Source organism: Dysidea avara, chromosome 1 (assembly GCF_963678975.1).
Source record: "Dysidea avara chromosome 1, odDysAvar1.4, whole genome shotgun sequence".
Classification (NCBI taxonomy): Eukaryota; Metazoa; Porifera; class Demospongiae; order Dictyoceratida; family Dysideidae; genus Dysidea; species Dysidea avara.
Window position 1 is genome coordinate 63,044,352 of NC_089272.1, and position 19,787 is coordinate 63,064,138.

At 37.5% G+C, this 19,787-nt stretch overlaps 1 protein-coding gene across 2 annotated transcripts in view; it reads right to left on the bottom strand.

Moving 5' to 3' along the window:
- Positions 1-14,049: 14,049 nt before the first annotated feature.
- The window catches only part of LOC136240349 (uncharacterized), a 46,068-nt gene continuing 40,330 nt past the window's right edge, over positions 14,050-19,787 (bottom strand). For both annotated transcript variants that reach the window (XM_066031299.1, XM_066031307.1), the window contains exon 4: positions 14,050-15,308. In XM_066031299.1, coding sequence (XP_065887371.1) covers positions 14,989-15,308 — 320 coding nt within the window. In that variant the 3' untranslated portion in view covers positions 14,050-14,988. The remainder of the gene's footprint in view (positions 15,309-19,787) is intronic.

The window sequence follows — 19,787 nt, forward strand, 5'->3', positions numbered from 1 at the left end:
TATAAGCGCCCGTACAATAAAAATAATCACGTGCTGACATCGGGTTGGGTGAATAAATTGATCCCCCATTTCAAACACGCACACAGCGCTACAAAAATGCTAATTAAATTAATTAAAGTGCATCACGATTCATGACAATTACGTTTATTTTTGTTGTGATATTTTTGCAATGTACATCCACTTGCTTTTTGTCATCTGTTCTGTAATTATTAAAGTTAGCTGTTTGGTTCTGTTATTTATTTAGCTATTTATCCAATTTGTCAAAATGACAGGGGTGGCACCAATAGGCATGTTCATGTGTCCATGCAGTTTTTCAAAGTCTAGTTTGTACTTTTAACTATATTATAGCTAGCTAGCCTGGCTGTGCTAGTCAGTCATGAGAGAGGTAAATGTTATAATAATTTGACAATTAGCTACATGTACAATAATTATAATCAAGGCCTAGGCTCAGGGTTACCAAGTTACTTTAAAAAGTAACAATACCTGGAGCCCTGACAAGACAAAAATAAAATAAAATTGTTGCTAAAACAAAACAATTATACATGGCATATCAACACTTTAACAGGTTGACTACATCCCATGATGCTGAGAGTTAGCTATAGCTAGCTATATCCTGTACAAACAGGAAATGGCAACATGAACTGCCTGTTGAAGCCTGCAGCCGGTACACAACATATTGTATTCTTCGGTAGATGGCATACCGTATAGCGGGAAATTTCCGGAGGGTGTAATTTTCGGATTTTTCGGAAAACTAAAAAATAAATTTTCCGAAATTGTTTATTCATACGTAGTCTACATTTTAGGTAAAAAAATCGTGAGTCGACATAGTGCTGCTCAAGTAGTCTCGCTTGGCCAGACCCACTCTTCGCGCGTCGCTTAAATATATGGCTTATGCAATGTTAGGGTGATTGTACTGTTACAGCTGTGAACTCATCCCTCGTAGATATCCTTACAATGTAGGGTGATTGCGTGTACTGTTACAGCTGTGAACTACACTACTTCGTCACTCATAGATGTCCTAGCGAAATGATTACTATACGCTCTTACTACTACTGTATGTAGCTAAGCTAGAATATACAGTAGTTAGCTATTAGTTTCGTTTTCGAGTCTTCATCCTTCCAGTGGAGGGATGAAACGAAACGACTGCCACGCCCCCTTTGGCTCATGACGTTGGTACCATACTTAACATACAGTAGTAGCTAGTAAGAGCTATAATCAAATGTAATTTTGCACTTCGTAAGGGTACTGTATGTTAAGTATGATACCAACGTCATGAGCAAAGGGGGCGTGGCAGTCGTTTTGTTTCATCCCTCCACTGGAAGGATGAAGACTCGAAAACGAAACTAATAGCTAACTACTGTATATTCTAGCTTAGCTACATACAGTAGTATAGTAATCATTTCGCTAGGACATCTATGAGTGACGAAGCAGTGTAGTTCACAGCTGTAACAGTACACGCAATCACCCTACATTGTAAGGATATCTACGAGGGATGAGTTCACAGCTGTAACAGTACAATCACCCTAACATTGCACAAGCCATATAAATGCCCGTTCGTTGTGATGCGAGTTATTCCGTTATTCCGCTATTCCTTATTCCGTCTTTTACAAACTCCCGTTCGAATAGCAAAGTTGTTCTGACACCCTGAAATTTTTCAGGGTGATAATGAAACACTTGGTCAACTTTCATCACACCACGTCACTTTTCGGGTTGTTAACAACATTCCTTTCTCTGTTGACAGTAAGCCACCAGACATAAAGCTCGTGTTTTAAAATAACCAATTTCAGTCTGTATTCACAACTAATCAAATGCACCACAGCTAGATCACTCCATTCATCCTTCAATTCAAGACCTCAGTTTCTCAATCCATGGCATCCAACTACTACTGGAGAGGCTCGATCCTACCAAGGCTCCTGGACCTGACTATCTTCCCACTAAAGTAATTAAGCTTTGTGCACCACAAATCGCTCCTGTATTGCAGACCATCTATTCCCAATCTTTAGAACATGCTACTCTCCCTCAGGATTGGTTGTCAGCTAACATCACCCCTGTCTTCAAGAAGGGAAATCGAAGTTCTCCTGCAAATTATAGACCAATCTCACTAACATCAGTCCTTTGTAAAGTAATGGAACATGTTATTTTTCACCATACAATGTCCTTTTTTACATCACTAAACACTTTAAATCCTCTACAACATGGATTCAGGCCCAACCACTCCTGCCAAACACAACTAGTTGATTTTATAGATGAGATCCAACGATCTATGAATAGCCAGCAACAGACTGAGTTATTGTTTATAGACTTTTCTAAGGCTTTTGACACAGTTCCTCACAAAAGACTATTAAACAAATTAAAATTCTATGGTATACGAGGGCCTCTTCTTCAATGGATCTCTTCCTGGCTAACCAAACGATATCAAAGGGTAATTGTTGATGGAGAATCATCTAGCGCAACAACTGTTAAGTCTGGGGTACCACAGGGTACTGTACTAGGCCCCCTTATGTTTCTTGTATATATTAATGACATAAATGAAAACATTACATCTTCAGTTCGATTGTTTGCTGATGACTGTGTTATTTACAAGACTGTTACAACACCGCAAGATTCAAAGCAGTTACAGGAAGACCTACATAAAATATGTGAATGGACTCACAAATGGCAAATGAAAATAAATGTTGAGAAATGTGCTGTGCTGAGGTGTACTCGTTCCCTGAACCCCATACAATATACGTATACCATATCAGGTCATAATGTCGATATAAAGAAGTGCCATACATACTTAGGTGTAGCGATTGATAACACTATGTCATGGTCATCACATATACAAACAGTAAGTAACAGAGCAACCAAAGTGCTAAATTTTATTAAACGAAACCTAAACAACTGCCCATCTGATACTAAAAGAACAGCGTATTTAACATTGGTTCGACCAATTATGGAATATGCCGCCCCAGTTTGGGATCCGTATTATAACACTGACATTTATAAGTTAGAAAAGGTGCAAAGAAGAGCTGCTCGATGGATTTTATCAGATTACTCCAGAAATAGTGTTACGTCATTATTGTCCTCTCTTAGTATACCTACATTACAACAACGCCGTCAGTCATCAAGATTAACACTATTCTATAAAATAATTAATAATACACTACCGATCTCCATCCCCTCACATTATCAAAGAACTCAATTTTGTACCAGGCAACATCACCCCAATCATTTCATTCTGCCACAAGCAACCCTCAACACCTATAAATATAGTTATTATCCTAGAACTGTTAAAGACTGGAACGAGTTGCCAATTAATATAATAGAATCAAGAAATTTGGATGAATTTATTTACGTACTTAACCTTCACTACTGTAATTAATTATCAAATTGCATGTATGTATGTATGTATTTGATTGTACCATTTGGGGTTTTCACCCCCTGGGCAAACCAGCTGAGCTGACTGCCCAGTACCTAATCTTAAATCTTAAATCAGACCGCAATATGACGTATCGTGATGAAGGTTGACCAGGTGTTCGGCCTGAAAAATTTCAGGTTGTCAAAACAACTTTGCTATTCGAACTATGCCAGACCCTCTCGCAGCTAGGCGCTTATAATTATCAATCAATAAGCGCCGCGCGAAGAGTGGGTCTGGCCACGCGAGACTACTCCTCAAGTACTTCAAGTGTGTAAACAGAGTGGTGATATCATGCAGTATTTCTTATTTATCTGTTGACAATCCCTGGTTCTGCACTTGTTGTTGCCAATTCAGGCGTCACCAGAATGATGGAGATAGTCTCGCGTGGCCAGACCGCTTTTTCTTCGTCACGGCGCTTATCGATTAGAGATTATAAGCGCCTACTCCGAAATATGGAGATACGCCAGTGGAAGCAGGAAAATGGGAAACCACGTGATGAATGTCGGGTGTAGCTACCTAGCTACACAGGAAAAGAGAAGACAAAAATAGCGAAGAGAGTAGCGGATTAGAATCACTATTAGGCATTACGTGAAGTCCATCACATTATGGCGGAGTCCATCACGTAGTCTTCACCTGCCTTGCTAGAACACAATTTCGTATATTTCCGGCAAGTGCTGATTTTGGTGTTTATCCGAAAATTTATTTCCAAAATAGTTCACAATGATCATTATCCGAAAATTACACACTTCGGAAATTTCCCGCTATACGGTACATTGCTAAGCTTTGTAACAGTTGCTGGCATGAAATGGCCTAGACAGACAACTTAATTTGTCAAAAGACCAACCTAAAATCCAGCATGTTGAAAGTAAAGCAGCAATGAACCATAGTGATCTTCTTTACGGTTCCTTGTAGCCAAAATGTGATACTAAGTAATCACAGAGAGCTCTGATTGCATGATGGAATCTGTGGAAACTAGCACAACATCAGGTCTAGGTGACTGTGATATGAGATGGAATAGTACTTTGGGGGCTAACACCAGCCTGGTAGCCAGGAAGATCAGAAAAAAGCTTATAACACAGTGATAAATCCTGCAAAACAGAGTCATAATACCAAGTGTAGCAAGGGCGGATTTAGGGGGGTGCTGAAGCACCCCCCTCCAAAATTTTACCATGTGCAAGCCAGCGTTGAAACCGGGTCACTACTGCTGACCCGGATGACCCACTGACCCGCATAGCAATCCGGGTCAGACCCGGATGTGACCCGGATTGAATTAAGCCGAGGCGCGCGATAAGAGCTATGTTTCGGGTATTCTCGAGCGAGCGAGACTACGTTTTGAGCGTTCGATTCGTGTTGAGTAAACGAGTAGTTATGTGATAATTAAGCCGGTAAGTTTATAATTTAAAATCAGTCAGTGGGTTTGGTTCCACGTAACTACTGTGAGTTTACAGACAGCAATTGGGTGTGGCTTCATACATACTTAGTATTGCAATTTCCCAATATATTAAAATGGGTGTGGCTCACAAAAGTACTTAACATCCTGCTGCAAGACTAGACCTAGACTATATACAACTCATACATTAATCGATTAGTGGGCGTGGCTCCACGTAAGCTTGCAGACAGAAACGGACACAGTTTCATGCTACAGACTGCACTTACTAATAAATGGGCGTGGCTGAGCGTATGTTTTAACGCGATAAGTGGGCGTGGCTCATGAAAGAGCTACGCGACTAGCGTTTATAGGTTCCACGTCGTCAAACGATCAATTTCGTTTCTCACGTGATCCAATCCGGGTCAGACCCGGATAATTTGTAAACCGGGTCAGACCCGGATGACCCGGAGAAAATGTGACCCGGTTGACCCGGATGACCCGGATGACCCGACCCGGTTTCAACGCTGGTGCAAGCTAGGAAGTTTCTGGAAGTTGCAGTATAGGTGCAATTGCTCTTATACGTATGCATAGGCAATGAAAAGATGGAAAGAGAAGGGAGAATGGCTAATCTTTACTTAGAATTACTAAGAGGGGTTCAAATTGTACTTTTGGTGTGAGACTTAACCTAAAAGCTGCTAAAAATCGAAATACTCTAATAGAACATTCATCATAGTGTTTTTCAAGAAGTTGCCAGTGCGCTTTCTTGACCTGTGCACTGCTATCTTACCATTGCTCCAAACATCCTGCCATATAGGTACCAGCCTATTATGCTTTAATTTTGCCTATTATGCTATGCTGCAGTGCTCAAAATTTTTGTCTATTGTGCTCATAGTTATGCTCAAAATTTTTGCCACAGTTCCAATGTTTTGTTACTTTCTATGGATAATGATAACTTTGGCTTATTAACAACTGGTTAAATGTATAAAGTACTTGCTGAGCATTAAGAATTTGGCTACGTTGTAACCTATAATAGCAGTGGTGTCAGATAACTACTTAATGTCATATCAGTGGCATCGACTGTTCTATTATTGTAAGTCAACCTTTTTCTGTGGTATGCATTTTTACTTACAGTATGACAATTATTCTGCCTATTATGCTTGATGCTTTCATCGATCAGGTACCTATAATGCACAAAATTATGCCAGCGTAATAGGCTGGTGCCTACTGCCATGTACTAATCACTTTCTGAGAACAACTTCTGTCAAATAGTTTAATATTATAGTGGGTATTTTCAGTTGTTGCCACATTGCAATTGATGCTTGGGTTGACATGCTTATGTAAAACAGTTAATTTCTTAGCATGTATACAGTTAACAAGGCTGTAGTAACTATCTGAGAATTGTTTGTTTTTGCTTTATCAGTACCAAAGTTCCATGCTGCATGCATTTATCTGAATCTAGCATCAATTGGAGCTAATAAAACTTAATGTCATACAGGGTTTGCACTCCCAAACCCCTTGAAGCTCAACTTCATAAGCTCAAATGATACCACAGCATTTATGCTGTCACGTTATAAGGGGTTAGTTGTGGCCAAAAACTAGTTGTATATGTAAGTGACTTTGGACTCTGGTTATTATGGTGATGGGGCAATATAGTTGTAAAAAGTCAGATTGAAATAGTAACAGACCAGTCTGTGACTATATATACGTACTACAAAGTTGAAGTTATTTTTGTGTGCATTTTAAATCTCTATTCAGTGGCCTTAAGATCCAATCCTGTGTATGTCTTTGACAATCCACTTTTATGTATTGCCTTATAATCCAATAGTTTTTAATAGTGAGTTCTGTTTTTCTAACTTTGCTTACAACTGAACTCATCCATATTGTACCCCCACAATCTTTCAGTACAATAGAATATTTGGTTAAAAATAGCTTCCAGATTCAATCTTGTGATAGCTATATTCCAAAAATTTCCAAAGGGAGCATTACCCCAGACCCCCTAGCTGGAAAATAATTATGTATGCATACTCTACACACTTCATAGTGAGTGTATACTTACTCTCTCAAGCCCTCTCTTCATTGTTACTGTTTGGATGTTATAGTTTGAGCCATGAGACTGTAAAGCACACCAGTTATACCTTAAGCCAAGCAATACACTAAATTTAGTGATCTTGTATATTGATGGATTTACCATATAAATTTTATTAATTTGTGAATTGATGTAATCAGTTAACAAAAACCAAACTCTAAAATTGCTAAACTTAATGTACCACTAAATTAAAGTATTTCAAACACAAAATTAACGGCAAGTATTGATCATGCATGTGTAGCTGCATCCATCTCCTTCCTGTTCTTTATGTAAAGAATATAATATTATTTTAGTTACTGGCTGTGCCCTTATATGACAGCTATTCTGGAATAATGGTGTCATTTCATCATTATTACACTTAGGTGACTCACAATGCTTTACAAGCATTGTGAATCACTTAAACAAAGTGGCATCATTTTTCAGTCAAAAATATTGCCAAATTTTAATACTGAATAGGCTAAATTTGCAAAATTTTTCTGTGGGGGCATGCCCACAGACCCCCCTAGATAGAGTATGTTCTGCATGCTGTATAGCTAGTTGTATTAACCATGCAGTTGTTACTCTTCTTAGCCAACCAACAATGATGTTAGCACCACCCCTTCTGAAATCCTAGATCCGCCTATGTGTAGCTCCCTTGGTCAAGTGCAATGCAACAACCAGTTAAAATATAGTTGTTTGTAGGCCGAGTAAAGTGACAAAGGGTATACATACTGGACTAACGATTATTATTCCAGTGAGCCAGATTCAAAGGTGTTGGTAAGGTGTTACAGCCAGCTTGCAATAAGAAAGTTACTTTTCAGGTAAACTATACATCAGTCTTTTCCACAGAGGACAATTTTGTTCTAGAGCAACTATATCCAGAAATTTATTCTGTACAGTCAACGGCTCGAGAGTAGAATTCCAATAATGAACATGAGAGGAATGTAAACTGCTACAAGCCTTGCTCTTAAAAGGGGATAAATGGATTTTAGAAACTGATGTTTTAGCAGCAGAAAGAGCATTGAAAACATGCATCCTGAAAGTCAATAGATAAAAGAGACTGGCGCAATTCAACAATCATCGGGTCATCAGAACGTTCAATAGCCAAGATATAACACAGCTTTGCAGACTCCTTGAGATGAGGCAAAAACAGAAGGTCTAAAACATCAGGATGAAAAACAGTTCCTGGAGTGCAGTTACAAGGCAAATTTAACCACTGTTTTACAAACCTCAGCACAGATAGGCACCGGCCTATTATGCCCGAAATTTTACCTATTATGCTTTTGAGCATTGCTCAAAAATTAAGCCTATTATGCTCAAAATTATGCTTTCAAAGTCAAGATTATGCTCTAGAAGTGACTGTTTTATTAGAGTATATCAGCCTTTCCTGACTGCTCTATTAGAGTAAGTGACTGCTCTATTAGAGTATCTCGATCTTATTTCTGCAAAGTGTGAATATTATTATTATTATTATTGATTGTTGTGCAGACCTCAAAAGAGTATGGTGCACAAAAAGGGTACAATTGCTACTGTCAATTACAAAAGGAAAACAAACTTATACAATTATACAATATTTACTGTACACAAGACCATATATACACATTGATAAATTATTAAACAGTTACTAGTCCAGCTAGGCTGTGCTTGAATTGGTCAATCTCTGTTAAATCAATCACGTGTTGGAGTAAGGAATTCTAAATATTGATTGCAGAGGGGAAAAAAGAAAATTTATAACAGTCAATTCTAGTCATTGGGGTTAAAAATCTCTTATCATGGCCTCTGGTGTGATGTAGGTTAGGATTAGAAAAAAGGAAATCATCAGCATTAATGTCGATTTGGTGAGATATAATTTTAAATAACATTGTAGCCTTCTGTTCATTCCTGCATCTGGCTAAGGTAGGCCAATTAAGGTTAGATAACATTTCAGTGACACTGGAATATCTAGAGTAGTTGTTAAATGCAAACCATGCTGCTCGTCTTTGGACATTTTCTATGGCATCGATGTCTCTTCGCGTGTGGGGTGACCAGACTGTGGCTGCATATTCTAAGATAGGTTTAATCAGGGCTTTGTAGCAGTTACTTTTGACTTGGAGAGGGCACTTGCTCAAGTTACGTTGCAAGAAGCATTTGGTGTTATTGGCCTTTTTAGTAATTTGTTTAATGTGCTCTGACCAGGATAGGTTTTTGTCGATAGTTACACCTAGATGCTTAGCATGTGTTACCTCTTTTATAGTTTTACTTTGCAGTGTGTATTGAGCTAGTATTGGGTGCTTCTTGTTAGTGATTCTAAGAAATTCACATTTTTGTAAGTTGAATGACATTTTCCAGTCAGCTGCCCATTGTTCTAAAGTGTTAAGATCCTGTTGTAATCTGTGACAGTCATCTTGGGAATGAATCGTAGTATACAATAGCACGTCATCAGCATAAAGTTTTATCTTAGATGTAATTCGGTTAGGCAGGTCATTAATAAAGCAAAGGAACAATAGGGGAGCGAGGACTGTCCCCTGAGGAACACCAGATGATACCCCAGTCAGGTCACTTTGTTGACCGTCAACTACTACACATTGAGATCTGTTTAACATAAAGTTCTTTATCCAATCTAGTATATCTCCTCGAATGCCATAATGATGGAGCTTGTGAAATAGATGGTAATGGGACACTTTGTCAAATGCTTTTGAAAAATCTAAAAATATTACATCAGACTGCTCTCCATTGTTCAAGGTTTCAGCAAAATCATTTACAGTTAATATCAGTTGGGACTCGCATGATCTTAAGCGACGAAAGCCATGTTGTTGGTCACATAAAATGTTATGGTGAGATAAATGAGCAAATACATGTGAATAAACTATGTGTTCTAGAATTTTTGAGCAAATGCAAGTTAAGGAAATGGGTCTGTAGTTATTAGGGATAGCACGGTTACCCTTCTTAAAAATGGGTACAATATATGCCCTTTTCCAATCAGACGGTAAAGAACACTGGTTTAACGATGCTTGGATAACCAACAAAGAAACGGTTTAATAAGTTATATTACGTCTTTTTGATTATAAAATACACTAATAATACTATTGGCAGTGAATATTCGCTTTCTTTCAGGCGCGCGTATTGCGCATTTAATTAATTTTTCAAACATCGTCCCTATTATGCTGGCTCGCGTGGCCAGACCCTTTCCTCGCAGCCGCTTATCGATTTGAAATTATAAGCGCCGCGCTACAAGGGTCTGGAACAGTTCACGTATTAAAAAAGATCTACAATCCCCAGTGGTCGGGGAGTGTAAATTGGCTCACGCGATCCCTCAATCGCCAAAGTAGTCTGATTACAGTCTATTTCAGGTTGGTTGTCCACGTAAGCCAAATGCAAAAATATCGATCACGTGAATAGAAATAACCAATGAAATTCCACACCAGGCTAGTTTAAACTGAAGGCTGCTGATCTCATTGGCTACTTTCAAGCACGTGACTTTTAACACTTTGTTTCTCTAGTCAACCAACCGGAAATAGACTGTACTGAAGAACGAGCTGAAGAAGGCCTCTGTGGATGACGACTATCGACCCGTGTGTGTTTTGCCTTCTACCTACTATTGAATCTTCAACAAGTATGGTTGAATAAAGACAAACAAGCTCAGTTCATCTCGAGGTAAAGGAAAGTAGGCGAAAGGTTTAAGAGGATTTTCCGGTCAGAACAGACTAAAGATTCAAGGGAAAACACGTTGCATTTTGTACCTTTGTATTTTAGGTGTTACCCAGTCAATCAATTGTCACCAATAACGTGTCAAAAAATTTCATGTTCACGAACTATTCCAGACCCTTGTAGCGCGGCGCTTATAATTTCCAATCGATAAGCGGCTGTGCGGAAAGGGTCTGGCCACGCGAGACTAGGCATTATGCTTGATGCTTTTGGTCACCTATTATGCTTTAAATTATGCCGGCATAATCGGCCGGTGCCCAAGCACAGATGTCACAAAGTTTTAAAATCTACACTTTTTTCCCTTCTACACTAACAAAAAATGGCAAAAAGCATACATTACTTGTTTCAACGGACCTTTTAATTGTTTTTTTAACATTATATGTTTTAACAACATTGACTGCTAGTGTAATGACAATTTTTTTAGAAAATGATGTTACAACAACAAAATTAATTTCTCTGTTGTTATTTTAAGAAAAGATGTTTCCTTTTGTTTTTTTTTGCAGCAGCAGCAGCAGGGATAACAAGTTCTTCGTTAAAACTGAGGAAAAAACAACTTCTGTTTACAGTGCACCTGCCTTATGTTGCAAATATACGTAGGTATAGTAGAGCGTAAACTTTTTGATACAATTATGAAACTTTCCACATAAATAGTATCGTAAGTTCTCTAAAAATTCGGCATATTTTTAAATCAATAATTTTCGTCTCGCCGAATTTCGGCCTATAATTAGATAGTAATCACCACTAATTTTAGTTGATCAACCACTTGTCACAGTATAATTTGTATCGTTGATATTAAGACTAGACAACTCTGACGTTCTCGTCACTATCAGCATCCATCGCAAAAATCCAAACGTGCCGAATATTTTATTAGAGGTAATTATTTCACTGTTAGAATACGGGTGCCGAATAAATAGAGGGGCCGAATTTTTAGAGAACTTACGGTAATCCTTGTGACATTTATTTTTTGATATAGAGCTTTGGCTTTAGACAACCTTTATAGCCATTTTTGTATTGAATCATTTTTGTCTTTATCTCCCTGAAGCATTAAATAACACTGTTAAATCGTGGTTTCAAATTAAAGGTGTTGATCTAAGAAACAATATGACTTTTGTTTGCGAAGTTAATAGTTCATTCCACCACAAAGTTATGACTACTTTTAGGGGGCATCTCCAAACTGATTTTGGTACGCTTAATGTCATAGTGACGCTAACTTCAGACTCCCCCCCCCCCCCCCCCTAGCGTCACACTATGAAAATAATGTATTGGCAATAGAAGCACAAAATGTTATATTCTTCACCTGAAAACATAGTCTAAAAACAGTATTACTGCTTAATCACGTCACTTTCTCTGTTCCTAGCTGTTTACACTATAACTGCTTTATTAAAAATTTATAACGTCACCAGTTGAACCCCCCCCTAACGTCATTATGACGTTAAGCGTATACCAAAATCAGTTTGGAGATGCCCCCTTAAGTAGTCGTAAAATTTGTTGCCCTTAGGATGTAAATTACCTGATGGACAGTAAATATCAGAATTCCACGGCTAATATAAATTATCATAACTTTGGGATCTATTGACTTCAAATAACTAGCAGTTTTTCAGTGGAAAAGAATGGAATTTCAGTTTATCAAAACACTTTTACTTTTCCATTAAATCAAGAATGCATTGAGTAGCTATCATGCATGCATGATAATCTTTTCATTTGTAGCTACCAAGCATTTAGATATGTGGCTGGGCCTACGAATATAGGGCATGTGGGCACATGATATTTTCCTACTTCTTTGAAGTTTCATCACTAATAACTGTTCTACCATTATGCTATGGCAATCCAATTTCCAGCTCTTAGTAAGCATTTAATTGGCATTATGATGCAAGATACAGAATGCAAATATTCTGTTCCAATATTGAGATATGACTTGCAGAGTGGTGGGGTGTAGTTTGTGCCCACATGCCCTGTTTTTGCAGGCCTGGTCACATATAGCTAGCTATACACCATAATGCATCAGCTCCGCTTCAACAGCCTTAACTGTACTGATAAAAAACAATGTTGCAGGATCCCACTGGAAGGTTTGAGTATAGATTATTTCACACATCATGAAGTTGGAAGAATTGTGGAAAATGCTTACCCCATTCTCAACTTCAACAGATTCAAGGCAGACTCTTTTATGGAACACTAGGCTATCATCTTCTAAAGACCATCTAGGATTCATCAACATTAATAATGGGTGACTATGACTACAAACTACACAAGTTTGACTGTGATCGTTTTGCAGTCTGCATGAAGGATGCTGTTTTAAATACTCCCATGATCAAACAAAGCCAGACAATAGGGGAAGCCTTTGTGGGATAATGTCATTAATGTTTGGAAGAAACATGTATAACTAAACAGAGGCAGAAACATGTTTAGCTAAACAGAGGCAGAAACATGTATAGCTAAGTAGTAGTGGTGTTGAACGTCACAATTATTAGTATGCATGCTCCTTAGCCTTAATGACACTTTGATACCCTTAACACCAATAGTGTACTGAAAAGCAGAATGTAGTGAATGGCACTAGTAGCTATTAGCTAATCCACTGGAAATCCTTAGGAAAGTGCAATTGCATTTATGGGCTTTCTGAATTTGCTGTAAGTTGTGATAGTCAACTTATTTCTAGATCTGCTGACCATGGTATAATTATGAAGACTAATCTATAGCTAGCTACAAATACCAGCACCATAACCCACAGCATGAGGTCAGATTTTACACTCATAGACAAAATTAATTATAAAGTGTTATAGTTGCCTTATAAAAATACTATACCAAGACTAGTTTGCTAAATGGCTGAGTTGGTAACTACATATAATACTGAAGCTGATAACCCTACCCATTTGAATGATATAATAAATTAATTTTAAAATATAAAAACCACACTAATCACCTCTTTTAGCCATAGTGGAAAACACCACTAATCATCTGAATAAAACAAAACCGACAATTAAAACTTTTGTCACTAAATATGCAGCCCACAATCACAACCTTTTCTTGAAGGACTCTTGAGGAAAAGGGAGCTATACTCTCCTGGAACAGAGTTGAACAGTAGGTATAGTTACATAGACATTATTTGTGTTGGTAATGATGTATAGTTCCTAAATTAAGTCTGCTTTTAATACACATAGAAAGTTTAGGGTTTCATTGGCCAATTACTAACTTAGAAAGGAAAGGGGGAGCTACAGCTCCCCCCAACCTGCAGTTTGCAAAAACACTGAAATTTGACATTCTTAAAGTGAAGTTTCAGTCACAGAACTAATTTTCGGTATAGTGATTACCCATTAGGAATGGTGTCCTGGTTACAGCATCAATGACGAGTATAGCAGTTATACCTGTTGTGCTCTTTAAAGCATCAACTAAGTGGAGTGAGTTGAAGTCTGGGGGGGATATAATAACAACATGTGTTCACTCTCTAATCTAATGAATGATATACATGCAAGCATGCACTTACAACATTCAAAACTGTGTGCTGCTCCTTCTTTATGACACAAGTACAGAAAATAATTATGTTAACCTCAATTTATTAAATCTAAAAGCATGATATGCATGGACAAAAACCATTGACTTATTGTGTAATAAAACCATACATAGTACAACTATAATTACTGTTAGCTACAGTAAAAATATATGCAATGCTAGCTACATGTATCAAAGTTAAATGTTAGCTGCACTTTATTATGCCCAAATGAATGCACTCCTTCATAACAACTTTCACAGCTTCTTCTCTTTCAAGTTCACTAGAGAGATGTAGTAGATAGTTATCGTCATCTCGTGTCTGTTTTACTTTAAGTTTATAAGTATGATTTTCATAGTTATCATCAACTTGGAGGCCTTTTGCTCTCATCTGCTGTACAAAAGTATCTTTCAAGTTCATATAGTCATTGTATTGTAATTTAATTTGAACTTGTGGAAAAGGAAATAAAATTTGGGGTTGGTGGATATGATCAGGTTTAGGGATAAGTAAAGCATAATATAAAAGTTCATCCTTGGTTTTTACAACAAAATCGAATATTTGTTTGAGAACTACAGGGACCAATTTATGCCCTATATATTCACCACTTGTTTTTCGTATTACACGTTTAGGTAGTGCTATCCAATATCCTTTACTAGCACTACGAGTGATGTATCCTGGCTTATCACGTGGTCTACCATTTAAAAATCGAACAGTCTCAGTTTCAGTATTGATTTCTGCAAAAACCTCCCCAGAACTAAACTGAATGATATTTCGATGAGTACAACAATTGCGGAAATGGTGCAAGATAGCAAAACTCTCTTGATCAACTGTAGATATATCTATTCCACCATTAGGACTTCCATCATCATTGACCGGTTGGGTAGGTTGAATTTTCAGAATAGTGTCTCCAATCAATTTCCAAAAATGTGTTTTTTCTCCTATTTTTTCCTTTTTTGAATTACCAGTAAAAAGTATATTTAGCTGTTCCTTTAAAAACTTCCTTTTTCCATCTTGTGAAGTAGAGTTTGAAGTCTTGACTCCACCAGATTTGAAAGGAATGCTACATTTCCAACCTTCATTAACATGGTCAGGCTCTCCTTTTCCCACAAAGTGACAATATAAAGATAATATGTGTAATCCAGTACACTATACAAATCAAACATTATGCTGCGAAACTTTAGCCAGTCTTTAGAATCAGTCTCATCACAGGCCTCTTCTTTCTTTTGAAGATACTGTATATTTGACCAGGCTTCCTGTAGGAGAATCTTGATGCTATCAATTTGATTTCTTCCCCATGATGTCAGCATACCTACAGTGCATCCATCAATTGATTCAGAATCATATAATACAACTGTGAGTATTGCATTTGGCACTAATTATCTAATGTTAGAGTGGTTTGGTCCTCAAAATTTGGCTCATCCAACCTCAGTGAGTGGTGGATTTGGGCATTTGAAAGGGGTTCCACTCTCAAGCATGCATAATAACCGTAATCTATACATATGTGTATTATACAGTATGGTAGTACTGCATAGTTGGGATCCTCCAAAAGTGACACACGCCCGCCAAAATGCTACCTCTAAACCATCCTGGAAATATCTTATGTGACAAAAACCACCTTTACAGAAGAGTTTAGCATATCTAATGTCAGTTATACCATTAAATCTAAACAAAACCCTATACGCATACCAACATTGATTTGTGTGCCAAAACCCAATTTTTGGTCTCAGACCACAGTCGCAAGGTACGATACACTGTACAGCCACCATAATTATTTTGTCACAATATCTAACTCACGTGTGGGATATGCATTTTGGGGTTCTGATAAGTGTCTACCCTCTGCACATTGCCTTTCCTTTAATTTCCCATCATGCTGGTTATCTTCATGTGTACCTCTATAACATCAACCACTTTACGATTGTGAGAGAGCAAGCAAAGTGTGTTGGAACAGGCCACTGGAAGCCGTTCAAGAACCGAACATTGTTTACTGTTTTTATGATTTTTGTGGCACAGTGTATGCTGATCTGGCCAGTTCTAGAATTTTCTGTATACTTTAGTATAAATAGGCTGTTAATGTTGTATTTAGTGCCTTCTATTTGCCAATCATTTGAATGAATTGCTGTTAGTCAATGACAAGTACCTCGAGCTTGCATGTTTCCTGGTGTAGAGAGGAGACTATCACAATGATCTAGCTGGATAATAATGATCAAAGGACACACCACTTAATGATCTAGCTGTACCCATAGAGATTAATTATAAGTTCACACCTCTTGTTGGTAGCATGGTGCTGTGAAAGTCCATGCACATTACATACAGCATATATAGTCCAGAAAGCTGAGGCCCACTCAACATAAAGCCGTCACCATAGTACAACAGCGATGTTCGATCTTCTAATAGAATAGTCACACATGCATAACTGTAGCTACTAAACAAAAATTTTAACACCATCAGTGCATTTAAACAATAATATTGTAGGGATTTGTGCATTCGTTTTGTTCAATAGGAGTGGCCAGTACAATCGAAAGTGATTTAATTAGTTTGATTCAAGCATGCTAATACAAGCATTAAAGCAATGATGATGATAATCATAAAACGTTGGTTGTTAACAAGTAAACTGTTGATCATAAAACTTTGTTTATTGCTTGCTTATTTACGATGTAGTAGAAATAAACTTTACCGTCATCATTTAATTGTTGAAATGGCTTTCTTTGTCCACACAGAGATGTACAGGGAAAACACTTACCAATTCATGGTGAACAGTTGTGAGTTATGATCAATTAAGTAATATATTTGCTGTATTGCTGTACAAATCGAGTTTATTCCTGTTCCAACTGTCTATAACTCTAAGACCATTCATCAAACTTTGGCAGTCCACTCCTTTGTTATTATAGATAACAGAGAAGTAATAAAATGGAATTTAAGGAATGTACAAAAATGACTGGATTTTGCTCAGTGGGTCACATTTAATAGTGCTGGGCAATACAATGCGCATATTGATATTGCTATTACTTGAGTTGGACTATCGTTCACGATATTGACACATTTCAGTATTGATAGTTAAAATAATAAACCATTCTATCTGCATGCCAATTCTGGTATCAGCAGTGTAGTAATCTTTAGCAGCTGTTGTACTACTTTATTTACTGCTGGATCATGGGAGACATACGTAGTAGTTAACAATCATTAGTAATTCAATGCAAGTGATAGTATCCAGGTAAAAAAGAAAAAAAAGAGAAAAATGAAAACTAATATATAAGGTAAAGCAGATACTACAATAAATGACTATTGAAAAACAATAGCACTAAACCATGCTAAGTGAGTTTTGCACCTTTCGCATCACCCTCACAATGTCACTGTATAACTAGTAACATCATTCACACTTTGTACAAGTGACTAGTGCCTTGAGGGCTACCTAGTGGTACTACTGTCTGAGGGCAAGGATAACTGTTTTGCATGCCATCGAGCATTTTAAAAATGTCAAAAGTTAGCAAAAGTTGTGTGCTGACACATTAAGTTGTGCATTTAAAGTGTGGAGTGATTTCCAGAGCTGGTTCAATTAGTAGTGTTGCCCAGCTGAGTGTTCAATGATAATCCATAATTATGCAATGATAAAACGATAAGCCATGGCAGGTACTATTTATATACAATAACAATCGACAATTCCTAGTGCTGATAATAGTGGGTGACCTGCAGTTCGAATCCTGGGGTTGGAGGGATTTTTTTCCTTACTTTGGCCCCTTTTCTGTTACACCTTTCCAGCTATAAGTCATTAAGTCTAAGTCCTTGAAATTAGGTTAGGTAATCCTAAGGCTGCAGCACATGTTGCTGTAGACCCTCAGTGCTGGTCACTGTAAAGTGTTAATAATAAATACTTTAGGTTTAAGGAAGAAAATCCATCCCTCCTGGAGGAAGACTGAGTGTGGCCCCGACTAGACATTGGGTGACCTGCAGTTCGAATCCTGGGGCTGGAGGGATTTTTTTCCTTACTTTGGCCCCTTTTCTGTTACACCTTTCCAGCTATAAGTCATTAAGTCTAAGTACTTGAAATTAGGTTAGGTAATCCTAAGGCTGCAGCACATGTTGCTGTAGACCTTCAGTGCTGGTCACTGTAAAGTGTTAATAATAATAATAATAATAATAGTGCTTCCTTTGTGACATAGTACAACACCTTAAGTTGCACAATTATCATGGCCTATTTAATGTCCTTTACGTTTTAGTGTCATTTTCATCATGAGATTGCATGTTTTGCAACTTATTTCCCATCAATCATGGTTAGAAGACAGTCACCAGCATCTATAAATTTATGTATTTTGATGACACATAACATAGAGAAGTGGGAACTGCATGACTTATGGTAGTCCATGACTTTGGTACCTTATGCTACCCTCTATTTTAGTTACTGAGTGATTTGAGATAAAAATCATGGGCATTTATGGAAAGTTTTAAAAATATGTCTATAATATAAAGCTGAAAAGCTGTCTGTCCATCTGCATTCTCATTCATCACACTGCTAACTTAACAAAAAAAGCACATATTGATATGACACTCTAGCAAAATTAAGTGCTCATCATCATCTTACAAATTGCTATGTGCTTTCATTCGTTTCCTACACCACATTGAAGATGTTACTGAAGAGGAAAACTTGAGCTACATTCCTATAAAACCATAGACAAACAGCCCGTCAGCACACAGAACCATTAACCCAAAAGTCCAGATCCAATAATAACTTTCAGTGCCACCTTTTCATGACATACTTTTTCATGTGTCATGTGTCAGCTATTGATGACACTTACTCACCAATCTGAACAAGTATCGACACAATTCACATGCAAAATAAAACACTCATCATGTGGCTACCTCACAAAGTTTATTGCAAGCTTCTACATGCTTTCCTTATTTCACTACAGAACATTAAAGGCCACGATGCACAAAAACAGTGCTTGAAATAGTGTAAAAATATTTTGCTATCAAAATGTCTGGACAAAGTCACCAATGACCTGTCATTAACTGTGGTTGTCCAGTCACATCCAAAATGTACTTCAGCATGCAAAGCTTGTTAATTCTAGGAGGGTCTGGGAGCATGCCCCCTCAGGAAAAGTTTAAAAATTACAACGTTTGAGATTACATCTGAAAGCATTTTGAAAGGGTAAGTTTAACCTGTGAATCACATTTTACCATATACAGATGTATGATTAATTATATTTTTGACAGGGAACAAGAGCTGATCAGTTTGTGTTACTGTACAATGACAATTTGTATCTTACAAATAAGAGTTATCACAATAAAATGTTACAATTATTGAATGTATTATTACACTGATAATTACAGTAAGTGATATGGTCATTAACAGTCATTCTAACTCAAAAATAACTCCCATCTTTAATAGTAAAGATTTTCTTTCGTGATTGTGTAAGCAATATCCATTTTTCTTTTAATCTTCAACCTGGCAGCCTCACTAAGGTTGGCTTGAGCCATTGCCCTTACAACTGGTGCATATTCCATCAAGCTACTGGCTGCCTCCTTGGCCTCCAATGCCATTGCTCGCTTGTGCATATTGGTTGCCGTGTGATCCTTGATGATCAAAGCACAAATATATAGGTCGTGCCTTCAATAAAGGCCGGCCTATAGTGTTGCATTGAGCAGAGCTTATCATTACACTTACAACAAGCTTCACATTTTTTGCATGGTCATGTGTTCTGGATAACCAGATGCTGTTTCAAACCCAAGTTCAAACTGCAACCATCATATCGTCCGAAGACTTTTATCATTTCAGAAACCAACTTATCCACCG